The 22,374-nt window shown below is 40.8% G+C and overlaps 1 protein-coding gene across 2 annotated transcripts in view; it reads right to left on the reverse strand.

Moving 5' to 3' along the window:
* The window catches only part of abcc8 (ATP binding cassette subfamily C member 8), a 58,026-nt gene that overhangs the window by 14,942 nt on the left and 20,710 nt on the right, over positions 1-22,374 (reverse strand). Inside the window, exons 9-25 of one of the 2 annotated variants that reach the window (XM_088006367.1) lie at positions 20,356-20,490; positions 19,812-19,974; positions 19,039-19,079; positions 18,452-18,597; positions 16,393-16,507; positions 16,024-16,200; positions 14,891-14,963; positions 14,669-14,774; positions 9,728-9,760; positions 8,104-8,145; positions 7,627-7,725; positions 5,089-5,173; positions 4,741-4,821; positions 3,841-3,978; positions 3,604-3,729; positions 2,588-2,683; positions 2,067-2,139 (exon numbers count right to left, since the gene is read on the reverse strand). In XM_088006367.1, the coding sequence (XP_087862493.1) occupies positions 2,067-2,139; positions 2,588-2,683; positions 3,604-3,729; positions 3,841-3,978; positions 4,741-4,821; positions 5,089-5,173; positions 7,627-7,725; positions 8,104-8,145; positions 9,728-9,760; positions 14,669-14,774; positions 14,891-14,963; positions 16,024-16,200; positions 16,393-16,507; positions 18,452-18,597; positions 19,039-19,079; positions 19,812-19,974; positions 20,356-20,490 (1,729 nt within the window). Of the gene's footprint in view, positions 1-2,066; positions 2,140-2,586; positions 2,684-3,603; positions 3,730-3,840; positions 3,979-4,740; positions 4,822-5,088; positions 5,174-7,626; positions 7,726-8,103; positions 8,146-9,727; positions 9,761-14,668; positions 14,775-14,890; positions 14,964-16,023; positions 16,201-16,392; positions 16,508-18,451; positions 18,598-19,038; positions 19,080-19,811; positions 19,975-20,355; positions 20,491-22,374 lie in introns of both variants that reach the window. The other variant, XM_014985273.2, reaches the window with a different exon arrangement.

Genomic DNA, 22,374 nt, shown 5'->3' on the forward strand with positions numbered 1-22,374 from the left:
GTGACTTCTCAAATGCTCTCTGACTTTTAGATTGTTCCAGCTTCTGCTCTTTACCTTCACTTCTCCTCTTTTTATCATGTCAGATACATTTTTATGATTTCCCTCATTCACCTTTGTTATGAAGTAGTTCTAGGGCAAAACAGCTAATAAAGACAGAGAAGAGACTTTAATAAGTTGTTCTGTGCTTTGCTAATTATTCACACTGTTTGAACTTTTCAAATTTCATCACTTTACAATCACAAACCTCAATCTATGTTATTAGGGTGTTAAGTCACAGAGCAGTTCAAAGTTGGGGACTTTTTGTGCTAAGAGGACAGTTTTCCCCTTTTCTTTTAGACAAAAACATGTAATCAGTCCACTTAACTCTAGGACTCCGAAAGAAAATCTAGTGCAACCATTTTGGCCAGAAGTGCCAGTGGCTCAGTGGACAGGGTTTTCTGTAAGCGGTGAGTTCCCGGTTTGGATCCCTACTCTGTCCGTCTCAGTTGTTGGGCAAATTACTTCACCTGCCTCACCTGTAGGTGGTAATCAGAGCGCCCGGTGCCGATTGGATGGCAGTCTAGATTCTGTAAGTCTGCCCCAAGGCAGCTGTGGCTATTATATAGCTCACAACTATAATGTGTGAATGGGTGGATGACTGATTGTAGTGTAAAATGCTTTGGAGTCCTCAGACTTGATAAAGCACTATACAAATGCAGGTCATTTACCATATGTTACTTATGCTAACTATGTGTGATTCAATCTCAGCTATTCTTTGAAGGCTGCAGAGGAAACTCAGCAAACATCTATGACCAAACAACACAACAGAAAGGTCAGGGATGAAGCTGTGGGGATATTTAAGGTAGGATTAGGTTATAAAACATCATGGATGGAAGGTTAATTCATCATCAGAGGAAAATGGCCGCTAAATCAAACAGTTCAAGCATTCCTTAATGGTCCCTGATAATTCTGGAGGAGCTGCAAAAATCCACAGCTCAGGTGCAAAATAAAACAAAACATTGTGTCTAATAAAATATCTCAAGCAAGCATAACTTAACTCTCATCAACTTGATGAACACTCATTAAGTGGTGTGAGCTTTTGGATAAAAATGCTTGATAAGTTAATCATTTTAAATTGAGTCTATGAAAAAAAAAAGTTAAGTATTGGACAGCAGTGAGGATTTTGGATTGTAAAGGGTTAATGTTCAGGACATCCCCTTACTCCCTTTCTGCTCAAGCGAACCTGCAAACTGAAGTTTTGAACATTTATACAGATGATTTCAGTGTTGAAAAAATATGATCTGATGACGTCATGATTCTATAATGTCTGTTGCTTCACAAATGTAATGCTGAGCATAACACTTCAGATCAGTTCAAGAATACTGTTGAACTTGATAAGTATGAGCAAGTTGTAATGACATAATAAGACACTTACCTCTGTACTGTAAACCTAATTAGTTCTCCTCACTTAAAGAATGAGTAAAAACACACCACAACTTTTTGCTTACAAAACAAAACAAAAAAGTAAAATTTTTCCTTCAGCTTCACAATGGTGTGCTTTTTAATGTTGGTTTATTTCCGGAACATTCCAACAAACGACAAATAAACTTTGTGGCTGCAATGTAGCAGAAAGTTCAGGGAGCATGGATACTTTTGCAGGGCACTGTCAGCCGAGGGCTGCGGCACCTGGTGATTAAAACTCTTTCCACCTCCTCATTCACGACGAAGAGTAAATACAACACATCACACCATGCAGCAGCAGGCGTCGGCGCATGAGGCTCCATGTCAGTGCCTTCTGGGCTCAGACATGCCGGAAGCAGAGGGAGAGCAGGAGGAAATCAGGCTTAATAACCAGCAGGGGTAAAAAAAGGTCAACAGTTACCTACAGCCATGCTGTCATTCAGTCGCCTAAGCAGGAGTTGGGAACGTTTCAGAGGGAAGTGAGAGAAAGGCTTTGCTACGAAGGAATGACGGTTTTCTAAAACGCAGAAATCCACACACTTTGCAGTTTGCTACCAGCATCGCAGTGCCACAATGGCTGCTTTGTTGCCATTTCTCTATCCAAACCATGCGTTTTCTGGCCACACCTGTTTGCTCAAAGGCAAGGACGGCAACCACTGCTGCCGGAGACATCGCACAAGTCCAGCCCGAGGTGCCGCCAGCACACGGGAGACAACACAGAGCACAGATAAAGAGCGCAGCATCTGCAGTTCAACACCTTCACCTTTTTGTCAAAGACAAACACAAACACACAGAGTCACAGCAGGACGCTGCTGGACTGAGAGGGGGGTGACATTTCTGAGCGCCTGGTGAGTCAAAACGAGAGCCAAGAAGAAGACTGAGATTATTTATCTATTCTGAAGTGTTTGCGTCAACCATAATGCAGAAAATAAAAGCACTAGGAGTCACATGGATTACTACAGACTTACATATTAAAGTGAGCCTGGTGAGCCTAAGCTTTAACGTAGCAGATGCTTCTCAGCAAACACAGCAGGTGAAGGTAAATGTCATCCTGCATATTATCAGCCAGGATGAAATCAGAGAAGCTCAGACTGCAGTCATGCATAAATTTGCTCCAGCTGGTTTGTTTCCCCCATCTCCTCTCACCTTCCTCGTCCTCCTCCGTCCTCAGAGCTTCTCTGGAGTACATGGCCCTCCGCAGGTTTTTCCTCTCCAGATTCGTCATGTTCTCTGCCACAGTTTCCTAAAAAAAACAAAAAAAAAAACAGGTTCAGGAATGGTTTTATGCACAGTTCCAAGGAAGGTTTACATCTTATCATGGGCATGAATGCCATATGGATGTCATGTTTTGAATAATCAACATTTACCTGATTTTGATGCATGTGATTGGAATTTACTGTGAATTTGTATTTGGTAATGTTAGAACACTAAAATATGTTTCAGTCATCTAGTTGTTGTTTTGAGGGAAGGTTAAAGGACTTCAGTCCAACTTGAAGGTTTGTTGTACTGGCCAGCGTCCTCTGGATCCCTCTCCTGTCAAACTGTGCTGGTTTATGGATTGTTTTGGGTTATTCTGACCAATTTTCTTTACTTAATTGGAGTTCCAACAGGACAATGATCCCAATTACGTATTAGCACTGGCTTTGAACTGGACAAATCAAGATAACAGCAGTCTGCTGGAATGACCTGCATGTCGTCCTGCTGGAAATGTGGTTAATGTGCTTAAAAGTTGCATCTGTGGCACAAAAGAAAACCAATCCATCTGAGATGACAGACCAGATATTCACTCAGAAACCTCGTTGACGGCTACAAAAAGAATCGCTCCTTGCAAAGAGACGTTTACCCAAATGTTCATGTGTGTGTATGAATCTTAACCTGCATGTATGATCAGGTTTAAATAAAAAACATATTTTTTCAATTTTTTCTACTTCTGTTTGCTGTACAATCAGTCCACTGTGCAAAAACAATCTTACCCGTGATAATAAACTTCTGACCCGGACTGGATATATTTTTCCTAATAAAAGCACTTATCTAATGCTCTCTTGAAGCTCCTAGAGTGGCCTGCTCAGAAATTTCTCAAATTAAAAGAAGCGGTGTCTCACTAAATGCTGACTCGGAGTCATTAAAAACTCATTAATACTGTGAGTGCAGGTCATTAATCACCGTCTCAAACTCCCGGTCCTGCCTGTGCATCAAGGTCTTCCACTGCCTGAACAGTTCTGGTTCAGAGTTCTGGATATCCTTCAGAGTCCCTTCAGTCTGGATCGTCCCGTCTTTCATGGCGATAATCTGACGTGAAGAAGCGCGGCCGCAGAATACATGAGTGCACTTTAGAGACGTCTTGGTGATGAAGCGTCAACAAAATGTTTGAGTGAAGGAAGCCAGACCGAGTGGTCCTACCCAGTCCGCGTGTGGCAGATACTGCAGTTTGTGTGTGACCAGCACCACCGTCCTCTTCTCCTCCCTCAGCAGCTTCAGGATGCCGTCCTGCATCAGATGGTCACTCAGGTGGATGTCTAAAGCAGAAAATGGGTCATCCTAAAAATATATAAGCAGACGTTTCAAAGTGCAAGAAAACAACCGTGTGTCAGAACAAACAGTGGAACGCTAAACGTCTGCACAGCTCTGAGGCTTTTGGGATGTGGGAAAAATGAGAAGGAGAAATGATTTCAAAAGTTTTTTCACCTCCAACATGACACAAATTAGTACCTTGCAAGAGAGTTAATACCACTTTGACTTTCTCACATTTGTCAGTGTTTTAGTGTGATGCACAGAGGGGTTCATGAAAAGTGGAGGAAAAGTAAATAAAACTCAGTTTGTACTGTACTCAGCACTTTTATTGGGCCATTCTTACACATGAAAATACCTTAAGATATATGTTTTGTATGCGTTTTTCCCCCGCTTTTATTTCTATGAGTGGACAAAAAAGAAACAACATGTTGCTCAGGTCAGGGTAAAACGTAGTGATTCTCCCTACATTTTGCAAGAGGTGCAAAACATTCATTTTACACACTTTCACATGTTAGGAACCAAGCAAAATAGATTGTGAGTGTGTGTGTTGGGGGGCAGAGGGGGAAAATAAGTCACATGAAACAAATATGTCCTAAAAGACTAAAATCCATCAGGATCTGACATCTCAGAGTCATCTGCTCTGAGCTGAAGGTGTATGCTGCTATTTTTGTTATGCAGGACAGTTTCAGAAATAGAATCACGTCTGACCGAATGCTGAAATATCAAACCAATCAACCAAAGTGACTCTCTTGATAAAACCCTCTCTGCTGTGTGTCTGTACAGACTCACCAGAAAGACAACGTTGGTCTGCTGGTACAAGGCTCTGGCCACGCTGATCCGCTGTTTCTGTCCTCCTGATAAGATGATACCCTGCACAAGAAGATAGGAAAAAATAGCAACCCAAAGGCTTTTGGTAACAGTTAATATGAATATGAAACAAAAAAACAAAGGAGATAATGATTTATTTCCATCATTAGAAGCGCACAAAAAAGAAATTGCAGCAGAACAGTGCTTTGACTAAATGAGGTCAGTCCAGCTCCATGCAAGCAGAAAAATCAAAGCCTTGCTGCACAGTAATGATGAAAAATGACTTGAGGACTTATGTAATATGTACAGGATACTCCAGGTGGTACTGACCCGCTCACCGATCTCTGTCTGGTCTCCTTGTGGAAGGATGTCGATGTCAGGCTGAAGGGAGCAGGCCTCGATGACGGCTTTGTATCTGCAAACGCAGAATACAAAAGAGGGCAGAAATCAGCTGGCAGACAGAAACAACGCTGCTGCTTTCTTTAGCTGTGCTCTCCAGCTGTCATTTCAATGATTTTTACATACCAGCTGCGGCTAGGTATGCAGACCACAACCCAACCTGAAGCGAAAGCAAAAACAGCGGAAACGGCAGCGGCTGCGAGATGAAGAGGTCAATCGAGTCGATTTCAGCTCCACACAGAAAGCAGAGGAGCTGTCCATTAATATAATTTGAATTTAAAATGCAATTGCTAAACCTTGCAGCCCACATTGTTTATCAAATGCAGTCATCTTTTACATGATGTGCATTAGCCCAATCGAATGGAGCCGTATAAGGGCTACAATGACATAACTCCATGACCCAAAAAAAACAAACTGATGCATCATGAAATCAGTGCTTTAGCTTTAGGAGAGCAGCTTTGTTTCTAGAGCAAGAATTATTTGTCGATTCTGTTGCAAAACAGAGTCAGGAGGACTCCTTTAGATTCACTCCAAGACGTGTTCAATTTTAATTAAGTTTAAGACAAACAGCAGATCTGTGTGCCAAGAGTCTGATCTGGCTGCGTTAACAGGAACAAATGGCCACACTAACGTAATGATCAATTAAGACATTAATTCAAAATCAATTAGATAATTTGTATAATGGGTTGCAGCACAGCTCAGTGGCAGAGCAGGCACACCATAATGCAAAGGTGTCTCCGGTTCGATTCCCGGTCCATTTAGTGCTAATGAATAAAGACCAATAGAGCCACAAAAACCTTCAATAATAATAATTATTTATAAAACACAAATATGTTTCTTCCGGGTTATAAACCACTCCGTCTCATAATCCTAAAATGAAATGTTGACCTTTATTAGAGTGATCTCTGCTACATTAAAAAGAAGCAGAAAATGATCTCTGTCGATTTTCCAACATTAATCAAAAATAATTACACTTCAACAAAATTGGTTTTACAGCCTAATTTTAGGTCTAAAACTCTCATAGTGATCACTAGTTGCTTAATCTGTTTTAATGTCATTCTGTGATGAAAATGTAGATTTTACAGTGTATATAAATGTCGAGTTTCAGCTGAATGAGCATCAGGTTTTTAAGTTCAGTAGGTGGAAGGTCATTGCAAAACAGTAGCTTATCCACAGAACCACACAAACCAACGACTGCATATTGCAGCTGGCAGTGAAGATGACACCCGTCATCGCCACGAGAAACACAAACGTGCAGAAACACCTGCTGCAGCGGCACACGGCTTGTCTGTATTTCTCCAAACAGCATGACAAAAATGTTAGCGGCAAAGCAACAGGAGGCTTTGTTTCACAGAACAAATCCACAACAACAAAGCTCACAGGGCCATTAGTGCTATATGAAAGGAAGGGGAAATGATTAACACTCCATTAGACCTGCAGAGAGTCAGGCTGTTGCCATAAGAGCAAGAAAGCAGCCTTTCAAACCAACCATTCGCTGTGAAATTCATGAGTGTGGGCTTGACTGTGCGCTAGCAATGCTGTGTGTTTTTTTGGTTTTGGAGGCACAGGTGTTTCACAGCATGTGTTGTTGTGCTGGGAGTGATTTAAAGAGACGAGGTTGAATTACACACCCTCCGTAAAATCAAATAATCCTCTCTCAAAGTGTTTTATTGTCAGGTCGAACGGTAGCTTTAGTTCAATCAGGGATCAGCACTTTCAATTTTGTGAACGGGCTGCTGGGACAACAGAGGCTGTATTTTCATTTAACATCTCGACATGGCAGCTAATAGGTCATAATAAATACTCAGGCAGTGATTAATGAGTCCACCTCTGACACTGTTATCACTAATGCTTAAATTGTGGTCTCAGGTGTGAAGAACCAGCAGCATTAAATGATCAGAAGACTTAATGAAGTGCAACTACACAGTTGAAAACTGGGGGTCTAAATATAATCCTTCAATGCACAAACAATGCTACATATGACTGCAAAATGCTCTCTTTAAGTAAGTTGCAACTTCTCAGAATGAAATGGTTTTCACTGAAACAACACGTCGCCTGAAATCTTTAATCTATGCAGATTTTGGTGTAAACTTTAACCCCAATTAGGGAAAATCCAGTAATTCCGATTTGAATTCCTGGTTTTTGCTGAGCTGCGATGTGTCTAAGTTCTCCATTTACGTTCAGTACAAGCTTCACAGAAAACGGCAGTTCTGAAAGTGTTAATTTGCGTGCGCTTGTAAGCAGCACTGAATTAGCTTTAATTAGCTCACTAATAAATGGATAAAATACCCAAAGGTTTGGCCAATAAGGATAACGAACACTGCAGGACTCCACTAATGGCCTCGTTGGTGATCTTTGAAGCAATTTGCTCTTATGAACCGTGCAACCAAAAGGATAAAAACTGGCAAAAAAAAACAAAAAAAAAAAAAAAACACAGCAATTAACCTCTAATTGCAGGTAAGAGTTTACCTTGATTTTATCATTGGCATCTCAAAGGTGATGTTCTCCACCACAGAGGAGTTCAGCAGCCAGGGCTTCTGGGAAGCGTAGGCCACGGGGCACCTTTTCCTGCCACAGATTCAGTGAACACACCGAGTTATTAAACAAACAGGATAATCTCTTCATGTCTACATTTTTACTGCTTAATGGGCCTCTTGTTTCACACATGGGTTGAGATCCAGGAGTTTGTCTAAATCTCTGCATCACAGAGACTCCTCGACCTCAGAGGCCGACACTGCTTTGAGACGTCTCCAGTCCTTAAGCAAGTAGTGCGGGGATCATTAGAGGCCGCGGTGTGTTTGTGCTGTCAATATGTAGCTAAGGGTCAGGGCCAAGTAGGCATGCAGCGAGAACAGCCGGTGGATTTCCAGATAAGACTGAGTGCGCGCTTTCAGCTTTTAATGATGATGTGTCTCCATGAGGACGGGCCGTCACGTCTGGACTCACCTGATGTCTTGGTCCCCTGCCGCCGCATCTCTGTCTGTGGGACTGCAGGGAAAATGTCAAACACACGGCAACATCGAAACGTTAGGCAGACAATAGATCATCGACCTCACCGTGTTTCTGCAATGATTAACATAGAACAAACACGCACGTAGGCCCGTTTTCTCTCTCCTCGCCCTGGCAATCACGTCACTGCTCGGCGGCCCAAAAGCAAACAGGCAGACGTCTGCTCCACATGAACACATCTACCATTAACAGTAATCTTATCCTTCCTAAAAGAAATAACGCCCTCATCCTGTTCATCTTCCTGTAATTTGCTGATACGGAAATTAGCGTCAACCTGCTCGGACTCAGAGAGTTCTCAGAAGATCTGATTCCAGAAGACGAGATTAGAGCGCTAACCGCAGCTCTGAGCTTCATGCTTGCTGGTATTCCTGCTCTTCCTGTCTCCACTAAATAATGTGTTTCTGATGGTGGACAAAAATACAAAGCTTCTTCCAACAAGTCTGTCTGATCGGTGGGGATGTCAGGTTCACGCTGGCTTGGCACGTTTTGACTCAGTAGAAGCAAAAGTCGAACCCAGCTACCAGTAATCCAGAAAAATTATTCTTTATGTTAATGAACAGTATTATTATAACGTTCACTTTAATTTGACCTTTGACCTAGTGCAATTGTCAACCTTTAGTTTTAAAGATATTCAGTTTTTGATTCATAGGTATTTTATTAAGAAGATAAATCTCTTTGTTTTCCAAATACCATTTTCGGTTTCTGCATCTGTTTTGGGTTATAACACAACTGTAAAAAATGAACTTAAGTCGTTTGCATTATTTGTTTTTCTGGGACACATGTAATATTCAAATTAATGCAGAATGGAATCTTTTAATTTTTTTCATCTTTTTCATGAAAAATAAAAAAATAAATTCTTAAAATATGTCATCCTGTGTGCCTTTAATCATGAAGATACATTACTTTTTGATCTTAATTACTGAAATAAATCATCTTCTTCTCTGATACTGAAATTTATTGACATGCACATATATGTTTTTCTGTTTGGTTTTTTAAAAGTCAATTTAAAGCCAGTTATCTTTCTCACTCATCCATCACAGCTTAAAAGACATTAACATGTACAGAACGCATAAAAGGTCATCAGATAAATTTATGCCATCTGAATATGATGTTTTTGTGCATCGTCCAAAGGAAAGGCAGAGAGAAACAAGTCACTGACTCAATCACGTAAATCTGACTGTGGATGTAATTCTGGAGCTGAAAGCAGCGAATGACATGTTGAGTTACAAATAGAAACAATTATCAAACGGGTGCTGGAATAACCCTCACACAGCCGTCCGCTGGAGAACAGCTGTCACCAAAGCTTTATTTAAAACATTGATTTATTGCTTAACGTTATTGTTTCAGCACAACGGCTCAGGCATTTGTCTTTCTCAACAAAACGAGTCCAGTACAGAATTACTGAGCATACAACAGCTTGAGTGTTTCAGAAATCCAGCCTGCAAATATTTTTAGTGCATTTGAGTCAGCCTGAGAGCGGCAGAAAATGTTCTCTACGGCACCAACTAAAAATACATCGCAGTGTTGGCTTTCGTGTTTGGGTTTGGCGGGTCTGGCTTACCTTTCATCTCCTTCAGATTCGAGGATGGGCATGCTGCAAATAAAAAAGGAGAACAAAAAAAGAAGTTTGGGTTTAATTTATGGCTTTACTTTTCATGATTTGGAAAGATGGAGACACAAGGAAACTGCAACTGTTAATGTTACTCCACAGTCCAGAGTAAACTGTACACACGGGTTTTGCTCAGTTGCAGCTGTGGTGTATTTATATGTTCGGTTGACACCTCGTCCTGACAAGGTGACTTCAGTCACATCTGTGGATGGCTGGAAGGTGAAGGACGATTTTACTGCCGTTTTTTTTATTTTTTTTATTATCGCAGCAGCTAGAGTAACAAACACTCGTTGGGGAGGGGAGAGGAGGAGGCTGACATTTAAGAGGATCTGATAGTTTGCTCTTGAACGTGTAAAAACACAGCTGTTACATGCTGTGTCAGAAGAAAGAGAAGGAAATGGGTCAACAAACAGTTTGGTTATATTCACCCACAAGGACTTTCCACTGAACATTAGCGTCTGGCTCAATAAGGCGTTTAATAGAAATTTGATAAATATTATCGAAACCAAAAAAAAAAGTACATTTTAAACACTCCAAAAATAGAAATGAAACTGCTACCTACTGTCTAAACAACTAATACATCTCTTCATAAATCAAAACATTATTGTGCAGACAGAAGTGATTCTGTGCATATGAATAAAGAATAATGATGCCTTTACAGATTTTACTCTTAGCAATATATTTGCAAAGGCAACAAAAATATGGAGAACCCACAGATAAAAACAATACTGAAAGTCTGTGGAAAAACACTTCAAGCAATAACATTATCAAATCTCTTCACCACAAATCACTTAAAGGAACTTGATGCCTCGCGGGAACATCTGAGTGTTTTCCATCCTGCAGCCATTGTAACGGCATGTTAATCATGTTCATGCCTGATTGAAGCGTAGAAAAAGATTGCTGATTTACTCTAATCAACACCTTGGAGGATTGGGGGGGTGGTAATCTCAGAAGGACAAACATGTGAGGGAGTCCTGCTTCCCACTTTCAATCAGCAGTGAGAAACTAATCTTCAGAGGCGATTCCCACAGTTTGAAACACATCATTAAGACTTAAAGTGGCGTTAGAAGGCAATCCAGTTCCCTCCTTGTGGTGTTTAATCCTTAAGTAAAACAGACTCAAGATCAGGATTTATTTGTCGAGTATTTGGAAAGATACGAGGGTTCGTTCATGGGTTGTGATGGAAAAGTTGGAAAGTTAAATTACCTTAAGCAAATGTGCAAGAAGTGAACTGACAGTTCTCTTTGGAAGACCTGAGCAATATCTTACATAGGATGTAAGACATGTAGGTCTGTGCTGAAAAGTAAATTATAGATGCAAGCAATTGTCCACTTTAAAGAAGCAGAAATCCCAGAAAAAGACATTGTTTAATTTATTAGGAGCAGAAGCGAAGTAAGCAGGGGAACAACTAGAAGGAGGCATCAGATCAGAAATTACAGATCTGTTTGCAACAACATATGATTATGTTTGAATCCGAGATTCCAAGTGACCCGCCTCGACAACTCAATAACTATACTTTATTCAACGAAGGTGCGCAAATAAAATCACACAGCACACGTTGCATTTGATCATGTAGTCATGCAGCTGCATCAGGAGTTTACTATTGTGGTTACCGCTGACTTGACAAAGTCACAGTCCGCCATTGCAGCCAGGAAAAGACCAAAGCTCAGGCTGGTTTCTTGCAATGCTTATTCACAGGTTTAGATGTTTTCAGGGAGTAAATGAGGGCTGACATTTATCAAGGCTCAAATGTTTAATCATGTCCAAACTAAGAAAGCTATTTGTTTTCAAATGTCAAGAGTAAATGTAAAAAAAAAAAAAAAAATCAGCATTTTTTCATCTGATGTAGCTGAAAGCATCACCAATGATCTTGAACAGCACTTGGGATTATAAATGTCCCTTTAGTGAGTAAATTATCAATAAAACAAACTTCTAAAGCCCCCGGGGGGACAGAGCCGGGCAATCGACTCATGAACACCATCAGCGCAGTCGTTACAGCTGAGTCACAATCACAACTCATTTCCAAACTGGTCAATGAGAGCATCATTATGGACCTGACAGCCCTGCAGACTCACCCCCTGATTACCAATACGTCTCCCCCTGCCAGGCTCAAGAAGCCCGTCTTATTTATCCTCCACTGCCTTTCACTTTATTAGCGTTTCTAATCTCAGCACTTTGTTATTGCTGCCTTCAGTTCTGAGCTGAATAAAGAGAAAGCTGTCCATAATTTATGTAGCATCGACGGCTCAAAGCCCAACTCTTCCTTTGAGGTGTAGCTGCTCATCCAAGCTTTAATGTTTTTGACTATAGCGCTGCATAACAACAGCAAATGTGAGGGAAACACACACGCAGGCAAAACTCCTCATCGTGTGTGTCTCGAGATGCCAGGAGTCACGACTGCTCCCAAGGATACATGATCCAGGTGCCGTTTGACCCAAGCCAACATCAGAGATTGTGCCAACGTGATTCTGGCACCGGAGCAGCTGGAGTGAGAGAGTGAGTTTAGCTGCCTGCCAACAGCAGCTTTAATCAGAAAACCCTAAACTTCTGTGACAAATGGAGACTGAAAGCTGCATAATTGAGAGAGCCGAAGAGAAATTCAGCAGCAAGGACGACTCTGGACTTTTTCCAGGACAGACAGGAGTCCACTTTAAGCCGAGCTAATTGATATGAACTCTGTTTATCATTATCCTCTGGGTTTATGTTGAAATGAAACTAAGAAATACTTGAACTGCATACACATCTAAAGCAAGATAAAATTTTATTCAGAAATAGTCCACAGATACCAAAATTAAATGTCTTTTACTTACTGAAATGAGATCAATTATTTGTGTTTTAGGAGGATTATCAAAATTAGTTTCATTTGTCAAATGCCTGAACAACAAAAGTCATTTTTAGATTACATACATTTCCTTTGTGTTTGGCAGAATTGCTTTTCAATGTGGGTCAAACATTGTGGGTATCTTTTCACAAGCTTCCTCCAATAGCTTGCTAAAGTTTTAGCCGATTTCTTGAGATTCAACATATGAGAACAAGTCAGTCTCCTGGCTTACACACATTTTCATCTCAGATTATTTGTTATTATTTGCTATGGCATCTCCAAAATATTGACTTCAAAGTCTTTAAGCCACTTTGTTACTTACTAAACAACAGTATACACCTGAATAGAAATATATATGTTCACATTGATGCATTAGTTTCCTGGCTGCTTTAGTATTTTGTGTTATTCTTTCCTCACCATGCCATCTATTTGACCATCCTGGTCAAAAGACTTTAATGATCTGCACTAATTAGATTCTTTGTCCTGAGTGCATTTCTTTGCTTTTGCAGTAGTAAGTTATTCACTGTGTGGCGGAAAAAGGAATTAAATGAATCTGATTGGTGAAAAACCAAACCTGTTCTGTCTTTTTTTTTATTATTTAACATTTAAAAAAATAAATAAATAAAATGCTTACACAGCAAAGAAAAAAAAAAACTCAGCGAAACAGAAGCTTCTTACCGGAAGGAATCCGTCCTGTAGTGGAACAAGTGAGGCCTATTATTAAACTACTTGTTTTGACAGTTCAGGGACATTCGTTGTCACTTTTTCCCTCTAAGCCTGGACCGCTCAGCGTGAGTCCGGCTCTTCTCACAGCCCCGACAGATGATCTCATTACCTCTGTCTGCCTCTCTGTGTGTAGGCGAAAAGACTCCGAGACAACAGAGAAAATATCCACTTACTCTGTGACAACGATAACTCTTTCCTAGAAAGCCGCACATCAGCTCAGGATCTAGTAGGATTTTATCCAAAACTAGAGGGGATTTTAGATCAAATAAAGACAGGAAAAAAAAAAAGGTTGAGTCACTTTTAAGATTAGCACATTTAAATATTTAACACAAATACCTGACTGACTCTAAATATGCTAAATGCATCCGGAGTTGAGTGACTACTTGGAGACTTTAATGAGTTGTTGCAGCTGTCTGACTGACGGGAAACATGGCTCCGACAACAGAGCTGTCAGCTGAAACAAGGATCTTAAAACTCCTTCAAGAATTTAAATAATCATCTTTTGTGAAGCAAAAGATGAACATTTTTCCCAGTCAGCTGTGTGCTTAAAATTGGAAAATGTTCAAACAAAAACACAAACATCCATTTTGCACAGAGCTGGAGGCTTACAGCGGAAAGTAAATGATGCAGTAGAAAACGGATCTGCCGGCTACTGTGCAAGGATAATGCGCTGTAGTGAATCTGGGTAAAGCAGGATGTAGGACTGATGTATTTTAAGTTTTTCTTTTTTTTTTTTTTGGTTTATTGAGCAGATTTTGGTGTACAGTAAATGAACACCCCAAATTCAGTTTACTGGAAAACTAGGAGGTTAGAATAAACCAATAAAAACAATTTTTAATGTGGAAATCATTTTCTATGGTAACATATTTTCTGAACTACCAACTTAGTAACAAATAATAAATCAGTGTTAGCTTAACTTAAAGGAGCCAAAAAGATTTTGAGATGGAAATTTTGTGTAAATTTGGCACATCTTTAATGCAGCTGATGTTTTAAAGGTGAGAAGAAATGGAGCAGAAGATTACTGTGGCGTGGTCCTGCAGGAACAGGAGCCGCTTAGCTTTTCTTCCCCGGAGCAGCTGGCTGAAATTTGGGTCAGTGGTGCATAAAGCAGTCCCCACACTGCTCTGCGTCTGTACCTCCAACCATGAAAAATACAAGTCGCTAAATCAGCTGCGTTGCATTACCCTAAAAGTCCAATTCTCTATATTGCTGTGTCACGGCAAGGGAGTCCTTGCGAGGCGAATTAATTGCTACGTCAGGAGCATAGAATTTATTGCTGCACAAAAATACAACAAGAAGCTCCTTTACAGCAAATAAATAAGCAAATAGAAAAATATAAATCAAACCTGTTCCAGATGACCGTTCCAGAGACTCTCTGCATTTCTCCCAGTGCTGCCAGCAGTAGAGATGACTTCCCACAGCCAACCTGACCCACAATCATCGTCAGCTTTCCTGGCAAAAAATCATCAGAGGAACAGTTTTACTGCAAATTAACAAGAAACGTTTTTAAGAGAAAAACTGGAAGAACGTATTATAGGTGCTCTGTTCTTTTATTACTTGATGCTTACCAAAGGGAATCTTAATGTCCACATCGGACAGTGTTGGTGGTCCATCTGTCCAGGTGAAATAACCACTAGTTATCTGAAAACAGTTCAGAAGTCGAGATAAAAAACATGTAAAAAAAAATAAAATAAAAAAAATAATAAAAATAATAATAATAATAATAATAATAATAATAATAATAATAATAATAATAATAATAATAAATAAATAAATCTGTGTTTCATAAGAAACCAAAACTCACAGCATTTTAAATGTATCTAAAATACTTTTCTCAGGCAAATTTCTGAATTTGACAAGGCCGCTGAAGAGAAGCCAATCATAAAGCAATTTTTTTTCAAATGTGCAGAACATGCTTTGATGAGACACTTGAGGCCAATTAGTTCAGTTTTGAAGAGCTACAGTCATTGAGCTGCTCCTTTCAGAAACCTGACGATTCTGCTGATGCATCTGGTGAGAAACAAAAACTAAACGCATTTTCTGGAGCACCATTCAGCAAAACAAGCAGCAGCACAAAACCTGCAAAGAAAATGATGAAGTAAACAGTTGGAGCCTGTTGGGTTTGCAGTGAAATAAAGATACATGGAAACACAGATTTTACATCCTGAGAAACAGTTTTTTTTTTTTTTTACACATATGCAGCTATGAGAGGTGAGCTATAAAGTGTTTGGAATCATGATGATATCGAGATAGACAGAAAAATATCAGAATTGTTAAAAATAAAATCATAAGAAGTAAAATGAGGGGAGGGGGGAGCAGCAAATAATGAGTTGTTTTAAAAGAAATGATGTAAAAGTTGTGTCTCTAAATGAACTTTCTTTAGCTGACTGAGGGCAAACATGTCATTTTGGATTGTGAAGGTTGCAGATCTATGGCAAAAATAATTTACAATATATCATTTCAGCACAGACATTTCCTATAGGGCTACTTCATCTCTAAAGGTCATCGTTAGCAGTAGAAAAACCAGATAAAAACACTTTCAACTCCTTTTATTTCATTGAACTGCACACTGTCCAACAGCTGGCCTTTAACAAAAGCTCAACCTATAGAGGTTTTCACGCTCTTGCAGCCGTCATCTTAACCCTCTGCAACGAGCTGGGACTTGTTCCTGAGCAGCTCAGGTGGGACTCATCAGCCTCACCTTGATGCAGATGTCTTGGTCCACCTCCTGGGAAGGCCCGTCGCCCTCCTGGTCGCCCTGCGAGCTGTAGTTGTTCCACTCGTCCCTCGGAGGGCGCTTCCGGTTCACCACCTTCAGTGGCTGGAAGCATCGGGACAAAAAGGAGGAGGACGACGAAGGGAAAGGCTTAGAGGATGACTAGACGAGGGTTGTATGATAACCAGAGTGAATAGGAGGGTTAATGGTCAAAGGTAGCGGTCGGGTGGAGGAAGAAGACAACAATCAGAGCTAAATAACTCAGCTCAGGCAGAGCAGAACAGAAGAAACAGCGAATCAAGTGTTTGCCCCCTTCTTTCCACGGCACAGACAGCCAGGTTTGGATTTACCCACCACTGCCTGGTATCTGTTCTGGTTGTGGTTACTGCAGCCAGACGACACGGTCGCTTTGGGCTCCTGTTCTTCTCCGATCTCATCGCTTGAGAAAAACTCGCTCAGCTTCTGAACACTGAAAAACAACGAGCATCAAAGTGAGAATTGATGGAGAAATAATAACACAAAGACTGCTCTCTTCATCTGCGTAGAGTCCCGATTCTAATCGGGTCTCATGAAAAAGAAAAACCGACTTGAGGTGAGTCAGTAGTTCATAGTGAATAAGCTCTCATGAGTTTTTCTCTTTCTCTGCCTGAGACACTCACATATCTTGGCGTCTTTCCTGGAAATCCTTCCTTTCTGCAGCTAAATGTCACATAAATGCATAACACACCAGTAATCAAACTCAATTAAAACTAATTTGTTCAATTTTGCACACAGTAAACATGACAAGCACATCAGTTTTATAACAGTACAGCACGAGATGAGCCTCACAGATTGCAAGAACATCACCAATCATCAAATACTGGGTTATGCAGTAATAGTAGCATTCTTATCATGTTTTCATCAGGACCGTTTTGTTTTTTTATTCCTGCTTAAATAAGTATTTCTATCGTATTTATGCAAAGGCAAGCCATAATACTGAGGAGATTTTTTTTTTCCTGACACAGTTTACTTGTGCCACATTTCTCTGTCCTTAAAATAAGAATCTCTGAGGATCGCGGGCAGCTTCCCCGCCCACTCTCTGCAAAATAAGGTCCTCTAGTGATACTGGTGCACACCAGTGATGTGACATATCTGAAGGAGAAATGTGTGCAATGTGTGATAAAGGCAGTTTTTGCAGAACTCTCCAATCTCTCATCATTTCCCAGCAGCACGGTTGGAGGAAACAGTTCTGAAAGCAAAGTGTCCCTATTACTACCTCGGTGTTTCTCACTCGATTCAAGTGTGTGTGCTCAGACTTCCTTAAAGCACTTCAAGAAATTAAGCTTTTCTACTTTCACATTCGGTTTGACACGTTTTGCTTTCTGGGTCATGATTTTGTGCTGCTCAAAGCGCCTTGGAAAAGTATTTATAAGCCTTGAACCTCTTTCAAATTTTGTCACACTGAAACCACAAACTTCAATGTAGTTTATTGGGATTTTTCTAATCCCAATAAACTAGGAAGTATGAGGACTATGAATTTAAAACAGTCAGTAAAAGCCAGATTTCTTTGACGGGCGTCAAGGATTTCTGTTCACAAATAATAGCTGTCCTGTTCTCCAGCCTGAGCTGTGGATCTCTGCAGCTCCTCCAAAGTTACCACACATGGCTTTTGGCTGCTTTTCAGATAAATGTCCTTCACTAAAGCCGGTCAGTCCTTCACACGAAGGACTGGACTGTTTATTTCAAATGTATCAACCAGTTAACTTCTAATGACTTCACTAATTATTAGTATTTACAGTGAGATCTGCTTAGTAATTAGACAATTTAGACAACATGTTTTATTTAGTGGAACCATAGTATAACAGACTGAAAGATAACTTTTTCTACTTCCCGACTAAGCTGTGCTTTGTGCAAAATAAGATAAACTGAGGTTTGTGGTAGTAAAATGGATGAATAAATACAACAACAAAGCAGTGCAGAGTATCAAGACATCGTTTCAGCTGATTTTCTTTGACAATAAAAGCACGTAGGCTTACAAATGGATTTAATATCCTCAATTTCCTCTACACAAAGACCTGCCTACAGCTCGGCGTAATGAGCAGAGCTCTATGACATGATTAGAGACTGGTGGAGGACGGACAGACATCTGCAGCCTGATCGCAAACGATGCTACGGGTGTCAAAGTAATTGTAAAAGCTCTCGGCTGAAATGAATAAATCGTAGGGTCATCGAAACAAAATGGCAGAAAAGTGATGGTGTTATTCCCAGGATCCAATAACGAAGCAGCTCCGTCTGCTGCGGGGAAAAGGTCAAGTGCTTCATCTAATCAGGTTGTTTTTCAGCACTAGCTGCGCCTGTAGCAAAACCAACCAGACATTTATTACTGATAAATGCTTAAACCACATGAATAAATAGGCTCATCGGCGCGTCTCACCTGACGAGGGCCTTGACGGTGGAGCGCACCACGCTGGAGAGGAGGAAGAGCGGGGTGACCAGGATGTGGAAGAGAGACAGGGAGGCGAAGGCCACGGCTGGGGACAGGTCAGCGTCCTCTGAAATGTGGACGTGAACCACAAACGTCTGCAGAATGAGCAGATTGCCTGAGGTTAGTCTGAAATAAAACATCTCACTTCCTTGAAGCTGACAGTGAGGTGTGACCAGTTCAAGGCAAAATGTCTCAGAGACAAACTGATCTGCTGTCAAAGTGTTGAAGGAGGATCGAATCAGAGACGAATTGTTTGTCTACGTGCGTCCCTCAGAGTCGCCCTCCCTGCTCGGGGGTCTCTGTCTTTTCTGATTTTCCTTAACAGCCCAAGTCAGCAGCCTTGAAGGACTTCTATTAATACAGGAAGGATTTAGTGTGTTGCTGTCAAGTTGCCCTCTGAAACGCTTCCCGACATCCAGGGGCTGTCCGTGCTTCACCGCGGGGTAAATACACAACACTAAGAACCGCCCACCAAGTAAAATACGAAGCTGGGCAAACAGAAAGTTAATTGAAAGCGAATTAGCAGGAAAACTCACCGTCAGCACAGCTGCAATCGGGATTGCTGCATTCATGAAAACTGGAAGCAGGAAACACAAACAGGAGGAGGATGTGAAGACTTTTCCAGGATTAACAAGCGAAAACAAACATCGTGAGGCAGAAAAGAAAGATTTTCATCAACTAAGCCGTAGTTTTCTCATGTAAGCACACAGAAATACTTTATATTGAACAAGTACATAAATATTCACACATAAAATTGCAGCCCATATCAAACATTTGAAAGAAATGTAGCTAGAGCAATTTTACTTTCTAATTGTTTTTGTGAACTTCTAGTTTTCCTTGACTTCCTGTTTGCCTAAAGTTGTTTTTTTTTCTCTGACCTTTCAGTTTGACATCATACGTTTACAATAAAAGTATTTATTTCCATGCTATACACACCTCTTAACTAAATGTACAACATATTTGTCCACATCTGGAACAAGATTGGATTATGAATCTTATCTTTGATATTTTCCTGCACGCAAACAATATTACCAACAAAATGTTTTATTCCAATGAATTAGTGCCAGCAAAAACAAAACAAAAAAAACTCTGACTGCTCTTCCTAGTTTGCAATAATTGATTTCAGAGGGAGAACAGTCTGGACTCCAGCCAACAGAGTTTTAAATAAAATACTTGATGTCTGGCATTTCTGATGATTGGTAAATTAACGACTGTTATTTTTGCAATTTACTTCAAAAGTAGTTTAGTTGAATCACTGCATTTTCTGCACATGCTCTGTTGAACCAGTGAAGTTTGAACGATAGCATACTGGATATTGATGTGTACAGGGCAAAGGCCTGCAGGCTGGTGAGCTCCTTGCCCCTCGTCTCCTCCACGCTGTCTCGGAAGATGTGCTCCCAGGCGTACAGCTTCAGCAGCTTGATGCCACGGAGAAGCTCGTTTGTCTTTTTCAGACGCTCGCTGGAGTATTCCTGAAAGTGCGAAAACCGAAATTGAAGTCTGACGCGTCAAGGACACAAATCAGACATGAAGGTCGACACGGGAGCGGCCGCTGGAGTTCTCAAGCAGTGGAGATAGTTGAGGTGAGATTGACTTTTGTTGTTGAATTGTTTAAGTCCAACATGTTTTAAGGACTTCTGCTGCTTCAAAAAGCAGCAGGATGTCTCTTAGCATTCAGTAACATATTTTCTCTTTACTAAACAAAAACATTTCTGGAAAGCATTTCAATCCACTCCAGCTGGTTTCGACTGCTTTAAATACAATAATCTCACATTTAAGATCTTTCGATCTAGAGGACAGCATAAGCCATCTCTGCCTGCTTTATAGGAATAAAACAAGACATAAACACTCACCAGGGTATTCTTTTGTGTTTGCGATAGCTTCGTGGCTACAAAGTATTGAACAGGAGCTAACACGGCGATGACGGTGGCTCCAATCAAGGCACTGATTCCCAAGAGGTAGTAGAGGAGGATCACCCCCAGAATGATCTGAAAGGAATTGAACACGTAAATTAAATACCATAGGAGCGAGGAGAGCTGTGCTTTCAGTGAGAATGTGTGCACTTTCACAATGCCCCAGTGGCAATCCTTTTCATCTGCCGCACATATAGAGTTTGGTGGCCGAGACAATGAAGAACGAAGCAGCAGAGAGCACAGAGAGACGATGTGCGAGCTTTTTATCCCGTACAGAAAGCTGCAAGATAACAAAGGAACAGAGAAACAGATCCTCACAGATTTTATTTAGTGGTCTGGTGTGTTCCAGGTTCTGATGTGCTTTAAATGTAACCTCGAGATTTAACATTGTCATTATTTATGAAACAAAACGTTTTTAAGAGCACATTTGATGCTCCAAATGGATTCAAGACAAACAGCCAGATGCTACAACTTCTAGGATCTGACCTTTACAGGTGGTTTAGCGCTAAACCAGAGTTTGGGTGATGGAGACGCAAAGACCTGGTGCTCAATAGGCTCAGGCTGTAAGCAATGGACTGGGCTTGTTTTGCATCCAGAACCTGTGGACCCTGCAGACACTGAATTGATCATGAACTCGTATTTGTTCCCATCCGTTCTAAGGTTAATATGTGAGACCATCTGTCAGACAATTAAAGCCTGAATGGATATGGGTCATGTAAGTAATGAGGCAGTAGTGTTGAAAGGAGAATGAGATTTACCAGGAAAAATAAAAACAGCGCAGATTTTTTTACATGGGAAGAAACACACAGAGAAAGACACGACTTTGAGATTCTTTAACGTTCCTCACATCACCGTCTTCCAAGTGACTTAAATGCTACAAACTACATATTAACCTCTCTGCCGCTCTGCACCGTCCGGCGTTATTGGCACGGCAATAATTGCGCACCGACTTTAGAAAACCAGATGAAGACGGATGTGACACCTCCCTGTCGTCAACGGCGACAAGATGATGTATGCCACTGGGGTCGAGGTGGCTGATTCTCTTTTAGTCCCAGCTGAGACATTCATGCAGACCACCCACCCCCACGCAGTGTCTGTCAGCTTCTCACATTGTAGAAACCTGATTTAAAAGGGTTCACTCCACTCACACACAGGACTGAGAGTAGCTTTCCAAAGGCGTCGGTGCTTTCAGACCAGAAAAATGCCAGCCAGGACGGTCCCCGGTGTCCGAGATAAAAGCAAGGAGCTCCACCCGGAGATTTTTGAGATTATTTTGAAGTCTAAGCCTCTTTCCAATCCAGACAGCAGAGCTTACATGTTTTTTTGTGCGTGTTTTTCTATCCTATGCCAGCGCCATGGAAGATTCAGAATTTGATATGAAAAGAAACTTTTTGAAATATTATTTCTAGTACAGATGCATGTGATGTCTAAATAAGAAGGCCTTTTTTTTTCGTTTATCCAAGGACACAATCTCAATCGGCTCAGTTCCATCTTCACGAGTCTCTTCTTTTTTCTGATCGTGCCCCTCCACTCAATTTCTCAGGTTTCCTCCCTCAGAGATGCTGATATTGATCTCAGCACAAATCGAAACGGATATCTCGATTCCTAAAATGTCCCCGGAAGGGAGAAGATGAGGCAGGGACAGGACGGTCATGGCATTTCAGGTCAGAGAAACAAATGCGAGATGCTCTAGATCCTCCTGCTGCAGACACTGAAGCTTCTCATAGCATGAAAAGCAATTGTGTGTTTGATGGTATTAGAAATGACAGATTTCAAATGATATTCTTGTCACTTTTTGTTTGTCACAGTTTGGTTGGAGAGAAATTAGCTTGTCAAACCTAAATGTCAAACATTTTATGTCTGTTGTCATAATATACGCTGCTCACAAAGATGCCGATTTGAAGCTATGGGGCAGCTGAATTTAAAAACAGTTTAGCTGATTCCTGTGTGTGAGAAAGC

Source organism: Poecilia mexicana, unplaced genomic scaffold (assembly GCF_051168715.1).
Source record: "Poecilia mexicana isolate PSO_F unplaced genomic scaffold, ASM5116871v1 scaffold_6, whole genome shotgun sequence".
Lineage (NCBI taxonomy): Eukaryota > Metazoa > Chordata > Actinopteri > Cyprinodontiformes > Poeciliidae > Poecilia > Poecilia mexicana.